At 44.2% G+C, this 12,029-nt stretch overlaps 1 protein-coding gene across 1 annotated transcript; it reads right to left on the bottom strand.

Moving 5' to 3' along the window:
• Window positions 1-9,985: 9,985 nt before the first annotated feature.
• On the bottom strand, window positions 9,986-11,015 carry LOC145947976 (myb/SANT-like DNA-binding domain-containing protein 3). The gene is made up of 4 exons (XM_083057742.1): window positions 10,845-11,015; window positions 10,348-10,561; window positions 10,052-10,267; window positions 9,986-9,996 (listed from the first exon to the last, which is right to left on the bottom strand). The coding sequence occupies exons 1-4, from the start codon at window positions 11,013-11,015 to the stop codon at window positions 9,986-9,988; spliced, it is 612 nt and encodes a 203-aa protein (XP_082913868.1).
• Window positions 11,016-12,029: the final 1,014 nt, after the last annotated feature.

Below are 12,029 nucleotides of genomic sequence, written 5' to 3'. Positions count from 1 at the left end.
TGGGCTTCAGCCCCGGTGCCGATGACCGCCACTCCGGCAGCACTCCTAGGTCATCCTCCTCCAGCCATCGAAACCCATCCCCCCATCTCCTCACCAGGTCCGTTAATCTGACAGCAAATTCGTGACTTCGGCTTTCTCCTGCGCGTCCGGTATCGGCGTGAGTTGCTCCGCGAGTATCGGGTCTTGGCCCGTTTCCGCGGTCACGACTCCACCCCTATCCCGACACGACTCACGGTTAAGGGAAAGGAGAAGAAATGTAGGCACCGCCGTATACGCCAATGGCTTTATTGTCATCCTTATGAGAAAACACAAGGTCCGGGGGTAGCCAAAAATGAAAAAAAAGAAAAAGGTCGGGTACGCTACCCCAGGGACATTTGGGGTCCCTAGGTTCAACCAAAAAAAACAAAAAAAAAACAAAGAACAGAAAAAACTAAAGGGACATGGAACAAAAAAAAACAAAAACAAAAAACTAGGTAGCGAGAGGTCGGGAGGGATTTAGGGGGCATCCCTCGGTGGGTGGGTCCTCTCCACTTCCCTCTGCCACGGCCATCCGTCCCGTAGGGGATCATCATCCCGTGTTGCTGGTCGGGGAGGCCGGGAGGCCCGAGGTCCCCGTCCGGTACGGCTCGGTGGTCCGGTAGGCCGGTCCGCAGCGCCCGCATTCGCGAAGCGTTACCCCCCTCTGCCCACAGCCGTAACAGAACTCTCCCATGTGTGGGAGAGAGCACCTCGCGTACGGATGCTGGTTGGAACCGCAATTCCAGCATCCACCGGGATATCGTCCCCGTCTCGCTGGGCTTCTGGGAGAGCGTTCCCGGGCGCGTTGGCCAGGCCCGGACTCTGCCCGGCTCCCTGTGGGTGTTCCTCAGTCCGATGGAGCGGTCGCCGGTCTGATTTCGCGGACGGGAGGAGGAAGGTCGGTTTGCGTAGCCCTCTCACAAACCCCCGTCCCGTTGGTCTGACTTAGGCCGTCCCGCGTAGACGGGAATTCCCGCACTACGGCGCCCTCCGTAGTCCAGCGAGCCCGTCGGACTTATACGGCCACCTCCTCCAGGTCCAGCCAGAAACCTTCGTCGTTGTGGAAGATATACTCCCACACCGGTCGGTGTCTAGACCAGAAGGCGCGCCATATCCGCTTCAGGTCCCGCGGATCCATGATATTTCGCGGCATCTACTCGTCATTTACAGGAGAGGTATAAGGTTTTAGGTCCTGTATATGGGTTTTACCCGCGTGTGACCCGTCTAGTTGTGCTAATTCGTACACAACCGGAGAGATCACCCGCACTATCTTAAATGGCCCCTGAAACTTGTATGCCAATTTTGCCGTGATATTCTGAGACGCGGACGATAATATGTTGACGCTTCAGCACCAGATCTCCCACCGTAAAAGTTCGATTACGTCGTCGTAAATTATAATAAGAGGCCTGTTTCTCGTAAGCTCTATCCAAGTTCTCGGTAACCCAATCGCGTAAGGATTGCAATTTCTTCATGCGTTCCCCCCAACTCTCGGTATCCTTTGCCTCAATTTTGGTAACTGTCTGACTGCGTCGTTTTAAGGAGTATATCGGTTCCAACTCTCGCCCAAGGTTTAAAAACGCGGGAGATGTTCCCAGGGAAGAGTGAAAGGCCGTATTATACGCGAAGCGGAATTCCGGGAGATACTCGTCCCATTCGCGATGGTCCTTTTCAATAAATGATATAATCATGGTTTTCAGAATTCTATTGACGCGTTCGACGGGGTTGGCTTGAGGATGGTATGGGGGTACTGTCGTGTGCGTTATGTGGTGCTCTTCGGTAAAGGTCTTGATGACTTTATTCAGAAATTCGGTACCGTTATCTGTCAACAGAAATCGGGGAGCGCCCCACCGGGAGATCACCAAGTCCTCCAAGGCTTCGCTAATTTTACTGCCCGTCGCGGCTCTTAAGGCTTTGCATTCCACCCATTTCGTTAAGAGATCTTGTATGACTAAAAGGTATTGGAATCCGGCCTTGCTGCGCGATAGTGGGCCTATGATATCGGTAGCTACTATGGTCCATGGACCATCCGCTATGCGGCGTCCCATGAGACCTGCGGGACTCGCCTGTTCGACTTTGGTTCGTTGGCAGAGGTCGCACCTTCGGATGTAGTCGGTCACGTCGCGGAATAAGTTCGGCCAGAAGTACGTAACGGCGACGCGCTGATACGTTTTCTCGGTACCTAAATGGCCTGCCTGTGGCATGTCGTGAGATTCTCTCAGAACTTCCGCACGGTATTCTTTCGGTATCACTAGCTTCCAACGATCTAGGTCTTCCACTATCTCGGAAACTACTCGCCGGGGTCTTAAAAAGTATAGGCGCCCGTCAACAATCTTCCACTGCGTGAACTTATTTGGATTCGAGATGACCTCTGTACATCTTTTACGGTACCATTCATCGTTCGTGTTCGTTACGTCGACGGTATCTACGGCGGCGATTATCTGGATCGCGTTGATCGCGGTCGTCACAATTTCTTCGGTATCGTCTGTCTCAAACATTCGGGAAAGGGCGTCCGGTACGTGGTGTAGGGTCCCCTTCCGGTGGATAACCTCATAATCATACTCTAGCAGTTCCAGTGTCCACCTCGCTAGTCTTCCCGTCGGATTTTTCAAATTATGTAGCCAGCGTAGGCTACTGTGGTCGGTAACTACGGTAAATCGGTATCCTTCTAAATATGGTCTAAATTTTTGTATCGCCCAAACAACTGCTAGGCATTCCTGTTCGGTAACGGAATATTTCTTTTCGGGATCTGACAGGGCTCGGCTCGCGAAGGCTATCACTCTTTCTTCGTCGTCTATCGTTTGAGTCAATACCGCGCCTAACCCCACGGAACTCGCATCGGTCTGTAAGACGAACGGTATCTCAAAGTTCGGGCATGCTAGTGTCGGTGCGCTAACCAGGTGTTCCCTTATTTGTTCAAAGGCGCGAACCTGATCATCCCTCCATTCCCAGCGCTTGCCTTTCTTCAAAAGCCGGGTTAAAGGCTCGCTTAGGGTCGCGAATTGTTGGATAAACCGACGGTACCAAGAGGACATGCCTAAAAATCGGCGTAATTGGTTAATATTCCGCGGAGCAGGATATTCCAGGATCGGTCGCGTCTTTTCGGGATCTACCGTTAGCCCTGCTTGTTGTACTATAAATCCCAAGTATCGCACTTGAGAACAAAATTCGCACTTATCCAGGTTTACGGTAAGGCCGGCGGTAACAATTTTATCAAGAACTTTTCCTAACCAACTCATGTGTTCTTCGAACGTTGGCGTGACTATAACAATGTCGTCTAAATACGCGAACGCGTGTGGTTCCATCTCGGGGCCTATCAGGCGATCTAACAATCTTTGGAATGTTGCCGGTGCCCCGGTGAGACCGTACGGCATTCGCGTAAAATGGTATAATCCTTTTCCGGGAACACTAAATGCGGTAATCTCCCGGCTATCTTTAGCTAACGGTATCTGGAAGTAGGCTTGACTTAAGTCAATTGTCGAAATATAACGGGCTGAACGTAGTTTGTCGAGAATGCCGTTCATATTCGGTAGCGGATACGCGTCTTTTTTCGATACGTTGTTAACTTTCCGAAAATCTAAACAGAAGCGGTATTTGCCATTGGGCTTCTTCACCATGACTATTGGGTTCGACCATTCGCTAAAGGACGGTTCTATTATTCCCGCCTCGAGCATTTTGTCGGTTTCGGCCCGTATGGCTTCCTGCACTTTGGGTGATACGAGATAGCAACGTTGTTTTATCGGTGCACTCGAGCCTACGTTTATTTTGTGCTCGGTGAGTTTGGTAACGCCTGGGTTAATGGAGGGTTCCGGTAACGTGTGTAAAAAATTTTCCAATACTTTCTCCTGTTCAGGGGTTAATTCCGGTAATCCGCAGTAAGAAGTTTCACGCGGAGCTTCTTCGGTAGCGAGACGGTAGCGAATATGCGGTGTTTTCGCGAAGTACCATTCGCCTGTGGCGAAATCTACTTCTATGCCGAATTTAACTAGGAAATCTATCCCAAGGATGCACGGTACTGCTAAGTTCGGTAACAGGGCTACGGTAACCTCATGACACCGGTCTTCCAGTTCTATCGGTATTCTGGCTTCTTCTTTAATTTCTGCGATTTGGCCGTTCGCGGTGCGTATCTGTAGGCCCCTATTTCTATCAGTGGGGATGCCTAACGCCCGAATAATCTTTATTCCTTCGCGGCCCAGCAACGTTCGGTTCGACCCCGAGTCCACAAGAGCCGCGAGAGGGTGTCCGCGTAGGTTGATATGGAAAAATCGCAAAGACGGTAGCGTATCGTATTCTAAGGTTACGTACGAGTGCAGTAAAGTACCTTTATTCCCGGTTTTCATGGAGTTGTGGAGAGTGTGTCTCGCTTTCAGGGCTCGGAGTCGTAGGGACCCTTTCTACTGGCTCCGGCTGGGGTTTCCCGCACACGTGGGACAAGTTTGAACGGTAAATTCCCGTTTACCGCAGCGGTAACAATATTTTCGCCGCGGTTCTGTACATCCGCGCGCTCGATGTCCGGTCTTATCGCAGTTCCAGCACTTTATCGTGTTCGGTATATTCGCGGTATGGTGGATGGTCGTATCGGAAGCGGTAGCTACAGCGGTAACTGTCGCGGTATCAGGCGTTATGGTAGTCGCGGTCGGGGTTTTGGCGGGTTTTTTCCTCTCCCTTTTGTTAGCGGTAACGGTAGCGGTAGCAACGGTAGGCGTATTCTTCCCCTTGCCTTTCGGGGCATGGTAGGCTAAATCCGGAAAGATGGATTGTTCCGGCGGTAGCGGGGGTCGGTACGTTTTTTCGGCTATTAGACTCCTCTCGACTCGCGTGGCCAGATATTCCAACGTTGAAAAATCGGTAAATTCTTGCCGCCGAATAGCAATCTGCAGCCGCGGTAACATATTTCGATGTGCGAAATTTAGTTGTTCCGCCACGGGCCAGGGGGGTGCCATCCGATTCAGCAACGCACGGAGACAGGTTAAATAATCGACCGCGGCTTCGTACTCCCCCTGAGTCCTAAATATCTCGTCGCGGAGCGCGTATTGGTAATCTGGATCTCCAAAGCGGGCCCTCCAGGCCGCCTCGAAATCATTCCAATTCCGCCAGTTTTCGCTCTCAATACAACGCCATATCCGATAGAAACAACGGTAAACATTTAAAAAGATCGGCATTCGATATCGGTACAATCGCTCGAGCTTCCTTGATTCTCAGCAAGAAAGCTTCTGCGTCGCTACCCCGTTTCCCCGAGAAGTGCAGGTTCCATTTTCGCATTAGATTGTATGCTTCCGCGGTAGATGCGCGCGAAGGGCGAGAGTCGGGTGGACGGAATGAAGGATATTGCCGCGTAGGGCCCTGGTTACCGTCTCTTTCCCCTCGGGGTTCGCCTATTTTCACCTCTCCATAGGAGAAAAACATAGGTGACCTTGGATCCGCCGAGGTATCTCCCTCCAAGAGGGTGGTTTGACTCGGGGTGGCGCCCTCCTCGGTCGACATCGTGCCCGCGGTTGCGATAAAATTACCGTGGGTCTCTTCCTCGTATCGTAGGAGCCGCGCGCGTAAAACCGGCAAGATTCCTTGCGTGCTTAATCCCCTATCCTCTAAATGTTGTCGCGCCTGTTCTACAGTTAGACTGTGTATCCACTGGTGGAGGTCGGTATCCTTTCTCATGTGGAACGGTAGAGCAGACAGGGGGAACAAAAATTCGATTCGGTATCAAGTCACGGCAAGGTACTCCGAATCTCAAACAATATCGCCAAGAGTAGTTCAATAACCCGTAAATAACTTTCTTCGGCGGTACAAGCGATATCTCGACGAACACGTGAGAATTCGGTAACGGTATCAAGAGAAAAAAAAAATCGAATTCGGTAGCGGTATCCAAATTTTGAGAGAAGAAAAAAAAACTGTTATGTGGTGTCGAAAAGTTAAAGTTAGAAAGGAAAAGAGGACACCAAAAAAAAACAATAACACGACCCAATGACTTAAGAAAATACAAACCCGAAATATAATCGAGATCAAAACAAAATTCGAAACAATGTGAACTTGAGCTAACCGACCGGCACGTTAACCAAAATGTTGAGCAACCTTGATGTTAATTCGAAAACAATTGTTGCCGGTAGTCTGAGAGGATAATAGAAAGACACGAAAAAAAAACGCGATCGATAATATAATAGTGGCAGTGAACTTGAAAAAGAAAAGAACGAAAACTTTCAATATAATCGGTATTAGTCGTAACAAAAGGAAAGTCAAGCGTCTATTGATGGAAAAGCAAACAGAAACGATAAACGACCAAACGGTATCGGTAGAGCGAAAGAGCGCAAAAAAAATGATAATATATAAGACTATAATAGATATAATAATATATAAATAATAGCGGTTATTCGAATAGCTGGTCTAAAGGTAGCGTTTCGGCGGTATTAAAGATTTATCTACATGTTTATATCATGCCGAGGTCGGCAGCGTGCGCGAAAGAGAGAGAAAGAAAAGGAAAAAGAACACACCGCTTAGCGATCCGGCGCGCGTCAACACAACGCGCGGTAAAGCGAATATTTTGGGTGGCACACAAATTCCAAGGTTACCAGATAAATTTTCAAACCATAAATTTTTCGAAATTGGACAGATACTTTACTTACGGATACGGTATCTCTCCTTTAACCTTTTACCGGACTCACAGAACACCAAAAAAAATTTTCACTGTAATTGAAGGATTAGTATACGACACAAAGACACAAGGATTATAGGTATTCACTATATGGGCAAAAAAATTGACAATCGGACAACACTCACTCTCCAGATCTATCTTTCTCTACAATATAATTGATTATTCAAAAAAAATTTTCTACTTCGGTAAAGTCTCCAACGGCGTGGGCCCCACGTTGGGCGCCAAAATTTGCGACGCTGTTGCCAATCTCGGACACGCCGATTCCGAGGGAACAGCGTGCAATGGTGAATAGAGCGGTAGCAAATCGGAAAAGTCGGTAAACGGTAATCCGGCGGGATCTCGATATCCAAAATAACGAAATCGATATTAGTTATTGGGCGCCAGGCGCGATTCCTCGCACCACGGTAACGATATTATACTAGCGATACGGGATACAAGTCCGGCAGCTCCATATATGGCAGAGGGGCGCGATTCTTGAGTATCACAATGGATAGATTCTGGAGTGGAGGGGGAAAAGCATTCGATATACACTTTTCTATAATTAATAAACACTTATATTTAACATATATCACACTATAAGGACATTCACAATTTACACGATAATAATAATGGAGTTACAGCACAGATTAATTTTCGCTCGGAAACAATGCTCGGTAGATGATATAATCGCGATACACAACGGATTCGTAGTGAAAATAACTACGGTAGCGAACAATAGGTGCGAGAAGATAAGCGCGATATACAAAAACTCAGGAATGCGATCGCGGCATTCCTCCCGTGCACGAGACTAATGTCTTCACAATCGATATATCGGGATGTCGGAATATTCGTCGAACGGTACTTACGGTGTGTTTGAGAAGGCTCAAGTGGCCCACGGAAAACTTGATAACGTTATTATATAATACGGTATTTACGGAATCTTCACGAAAATTGAATACACGGTAATTTCGCGGTATTCGTACGACTCTCGCAGAGTAAAACGCAATCTTAATACGGTAACGTTAACTCGCAGAGAGCGACCCCGCGCAAATTCCGAAGCTCCTTCACGCGATCTTAGAATTCTAACAAACGAAACGATACGGTATGCTGTGATACTTTAACCCACGGCACGGTAATACACGACACTAGCTGGATCGGGAACAATTACTACTCACGAACTACCCGAGTGGCGGCTTACAATTATTTCGCAGGGCTGATCGACGGTCGTCCTGGAGTCCTTCCCACTCGTTCGGTACGCCAGACAGAAGTGACTCTCCGAGAGAGAATCCTTAGGTCCCTCGAGTTCTGCGCCGATTTCCCGCGCATCCTATCGATATTCGGTCGCCGTGGGGCTGCCGGGATCCGCCCATCGATCCCTCGGCGCCCTCGTCCTTGTAACCGGGATTTTCGTAGACTCGCTTCCCGCTCTTTCCGGTATCGTGGCGGTATCACCTCAGAATTCTTGATTTCCGGGGTTTGAATTGGCAGGCTGGCCGGGCCGTCATCCAATCCTCCCCGCAGGTTTTTATGGGCTGACATAGGGCCCTCCCCTCACTCTGCAGCATGAGGGGGCCCCTCGGTATCCTTTAGCGCTTCCAGCAGATCTCTAGAATAGTTTATAGTTTAGATAATATCTCGGGATGGCGGTAGCGACGGGAACTCGATACATGACCTTCGGCACGGTATTCGGTACGGTAGTTTCCTCCTTGGATCTCCGGAATCTTGCTGCACATTTCGGTGAGGGATCCTCCACTCAGTTAGTCGTTTCACGGTTATTTCAAATCACGTTCGCTCAATATGGTAACGCAGGAAATTTTATACAAACAAAAATTAAAATAAAATAAAATATAATTTTATCGCTTTACGGTCGCTATCTCTCAGGGTGCGAGAAGCAACCCCAGGACGGCTCTACCCCCCCCCCCCCCCGGTCGAGCTATTGCCCTTGTGACGGCGCTCAAAAGGCGTCACGTCACAAACTATTTTCTCGTTGAATCGCGCGCGCGGGCGCGCGCGCGCGCACACACACACACACACACACACACACACACACACACACACACACATGTATATATATATATATGTATATTAAAGGCTGTCGTTGGTCCTCGGATGGAGTTTCTGGATATTGTACCAGAATGGCCTGGTAGTGCACACGATAGCCGAATTTTTCGAAATTCATTATTATATGTGCGACTTACTGAACAACGATTGAACGGTATACTTGTTGGAGATAAAGGATATCCCTGCTTACCTTTCTTAATGACACCAATACACAAATGCTCAAACCAATGAACAAGAAAGGTAAGTCGCTTTAAGGAAAATATTTGAAAATATTTAAATATAAAAGATTCATTTACTTTCAATTATGTTACTATATTGCAGGTATAATGAAATACATATTAGAACTAGGCTAATCGTGGAAAGAACTTTTGGCACGTGGAAAAGACGGTTTCCTTGTTTGGCAAGAGGATTAACAACAAAACTTCTTTGCTCCACTTCGATTGTTGTAGCATGCGCTATACTTCACAATATGTCGTTAATATTAAATGATGCATTACCTGAGGAAGACGAATTTGACATTCATGAAGAAATGCATGTACCAGATGAACCTAATTTTCATGCCATTGATGGATTCGCTGCTCGTGAAGCACTAATTAACCGTATGTTTAGTTGAAATGCTGTTAATATCTAATAATGAATATATTAATAAGACTTTCATATAAATAAAATAACAGTAATTGTGAAAAAAGCATTTGGATTTTATATAAATAATAAATTTATTTTATGCAATACAAAAATAAATAACATTAATTGTACATCCTCAGTAACAAAAACAAAAAGCTTATTTAATAAACACATTGTTTGTAAACTCTTTAATTAATGAACAAACAATTGTTCCGGGTGTCAAAAAAACTTTGAATAAACTTTTAAATTATATTATACCCTCAGTAACTGAAACGAAAACTCTATTAAATAAACGTATTCCTTATAAACTCTAATTGATTAACAAATTAATGTTACCAAGTTACAAAAAAAATAATAATTCTGTATAAATATAGTCTTTCAAGAATCAAATTAATATTTTTTTTCTTTAAATAAGAATTCCGATAACTCTGCAGTAGCAGTAGCTGTACGGATTTCTAAAGCATACTTTTCTGTAAGATCCTTTATTTCCATTTTTTGTTTTTGCAATTCATGGTTATATTTCACTTTTGCTAATTCTTCTTCTTTATGCATTATGCGCTCAATGCGCTCCGCCTTAAGAATTGATTCATTATTGTTGTCGCATGTTGTTCGCATATTTTTCTGTTTCTTTCGCAATGACATTACTAGAATGTATAATTACAGTAAGTCTATATTAAAACAGTAATATATTAATATTAAATATATATTTATAACGTTTCTTACCAATGTTATCAACATCTTCTATCGCACGTGTTGAAGTCGAGTTAGTTGTCAAAGTATTCGAATCAGTTGAAAAAGTATCCGAAGAAATATTTTCAATATTTTCTTTGTCAATATCTACCAATTCTTCATTATCATTAATGAAATTATTGTCATCTTTAATTTCCTCTATTAATTGTTCTGGAGTAAGCGTTTCATCAACAATTATCTCTTGCCGATCTGAAAAAATAAGTATTTGTTCTCAATTTGTTTTATTTTTTCCCATTTATAATATTAAAAAAAATATTTTATATAAAAACCTTTTAACATTTCAAGGGACATATTTGATGAGAAGACAACTGGTGCTGTGGCCATTAAATGAGGTATTATCTCCGCTATATCAGGATCAATTTCAGCCGAGGTGGGTTCTGGGCCACCACCTGTTGCTAATCGTGCCTGTTTTTCCTTGGTAATAGCATCTCTCTGTGTAGACTTTAGATTACTCCAAAATTTTTTTAATTGTTGGACGTTTCGCTGCAATAATAAAGTATAATAAATAATATTATTAACATGAGTGTAAAGCTAGCAAAATTTGCCAGTGAATGATTTGATTTTTGCAATTTTTAAGAATGTAAATATGTAATCAATATGTAATCCGGGGGTTTTCTAGAGTAAAACATAATTTATATATAAATAGTAACCTATACATATTTACTTAACCTATAATGCTATGTTAAAATTACTTTTTCAAAAATTTATAAAGTGCCGTTTAAACAACAGTTTTAATTGTTAAAAATATAAAAATCTGTATCTTTACTGAAATTAATGACGATGCATTGTATAATTCACATATTTTATTCCAGGCTTCTTCCTTATCCTTTATTGTAGTAATATCACTTTTTTTCTTTTCAATGATATGAGCAAATTTTTTTACAATTTGCAGAAAAAATCTTTTTTCTACATCCGTATAATGTTTCCTTGTAGACATCTTTGATATAATATAAAATTATTTATTTATATTTTTTTCTTCTTGTAGGACACCACGATGACACTAATGTGGGCATGGATACAAAAACATAAGAGTTTCCTCGGACTCTCCGACGCTACTATTATCTGATTGGCTGTTATATCAGAAAAATTCCGGAAACGGCCGAACATAAAATAAGATCATCTTAAGTATTTACTCGGTTAAGAAATTCTTAATGGTTAAAACATTCCATTTTCTTAAATAAGACAATCTTATTTCACGATTATGAATTCACAACGTCTTAAGATCGTCTTATTTAAATAAGGCGATCTTAATAAAGAAATTCTTAAGTCCATGCTTAAGAACGGACTATGAATACGGGCCTATGTCCTCAAGAAAAATCAACCCCTCATTGAAAATCTCCTCTGTGAACTAAACTTCACTATTGTTTCTTTGCTGTCGAACCCGATGTAAAATATCGTCGCATAGGTGTGTCCGGAATGCATTCCATAATTCCAAAGGATTAGACATTTCACAAAACATTAGCATAATGCCAAATAACTCTCTCATTTTGTGTGCACTTTCCGAAATAGCTGCATTTGACAAAGTGTCTCGCCAGTGAGTGTCACTCTCAAGCAAGTTCCGGGCTTGGCACGCCGCGCGATAAGTAGGCATTATTTCACCATTCACCGTCTTTAAGTCATTAAAAGATGTCGGTCCCCTGACATGATGTAGGAGTAGTCTTAGGTAAAAGCATTCTGAATAATTAGGGTGTATAGTATACACTCGCCCTATTGCTGTGTCCCGCTTTATACCTGGGTAATCATCTACATCTTGGCCTCGTTTTCTTCGTTGCCATTTTTTGTTAGACCATTTATAATAAGCCGGTACTTCGTGATAAAGCAAAGTCTTTGCAAATTCATCAACCACACACAGAGCAAAGAAGACTCTCAGAGTGGTCTGAGGTGGATTTTTTATAACTTGCTGTAGATTTCCTTCAGTAAAATACACTCTTTGCCCATTTTCTAAATGGAC

Source organism: Prenolepis imparis, unplaced genomic scaffold (assembly GCF_030444845.1).
Source record: "Prenolepis imparis isolate NDT839.2.m4 unplaced genomic scaffold, iyPreImpa1.0 SCAF_199, whole genome shotgun sequence".
In the NCBI taxonomy this organism is placed as follows: Eukaryota; Metazoa; Arthropoda; class Insecta; order Hymenoptera; family Formicidae; genus Prenolepis; species Prenolepis imparis.
Note: the sequence above shows the minus strand (reverse complement) of the source record. Positions and strands in the feature narration are given on the sequence as shown.

What these genes read in the sequence shown, in the direction of transcription:
- LOC145947976 (XM_083057742.1), bottom strand. Translation starts at nt 11,015, where the DNA reads ATGTCTACAAGGAAACATTATACGGATGTAGAAAAAAGATTTTTTCTG. An exon ending in ATGCATCGTCATTAATTTCA is followed by an intron (nt 10,562 to 10,844) that starts GTAAAGATACAG and finishes TTATTATTGCAG; the next exon opens with CGAAACGTCCAACAATTAAA. An exon ending in GTCCCTTGAAATGTTAAAAG is followed by an intron (nt 10,268 to 10,347) that starts GTTTTTATATAA and finishes TTATTTTTTCAG; the next exon opens with ATCGGCAAGAGATAATTGTT.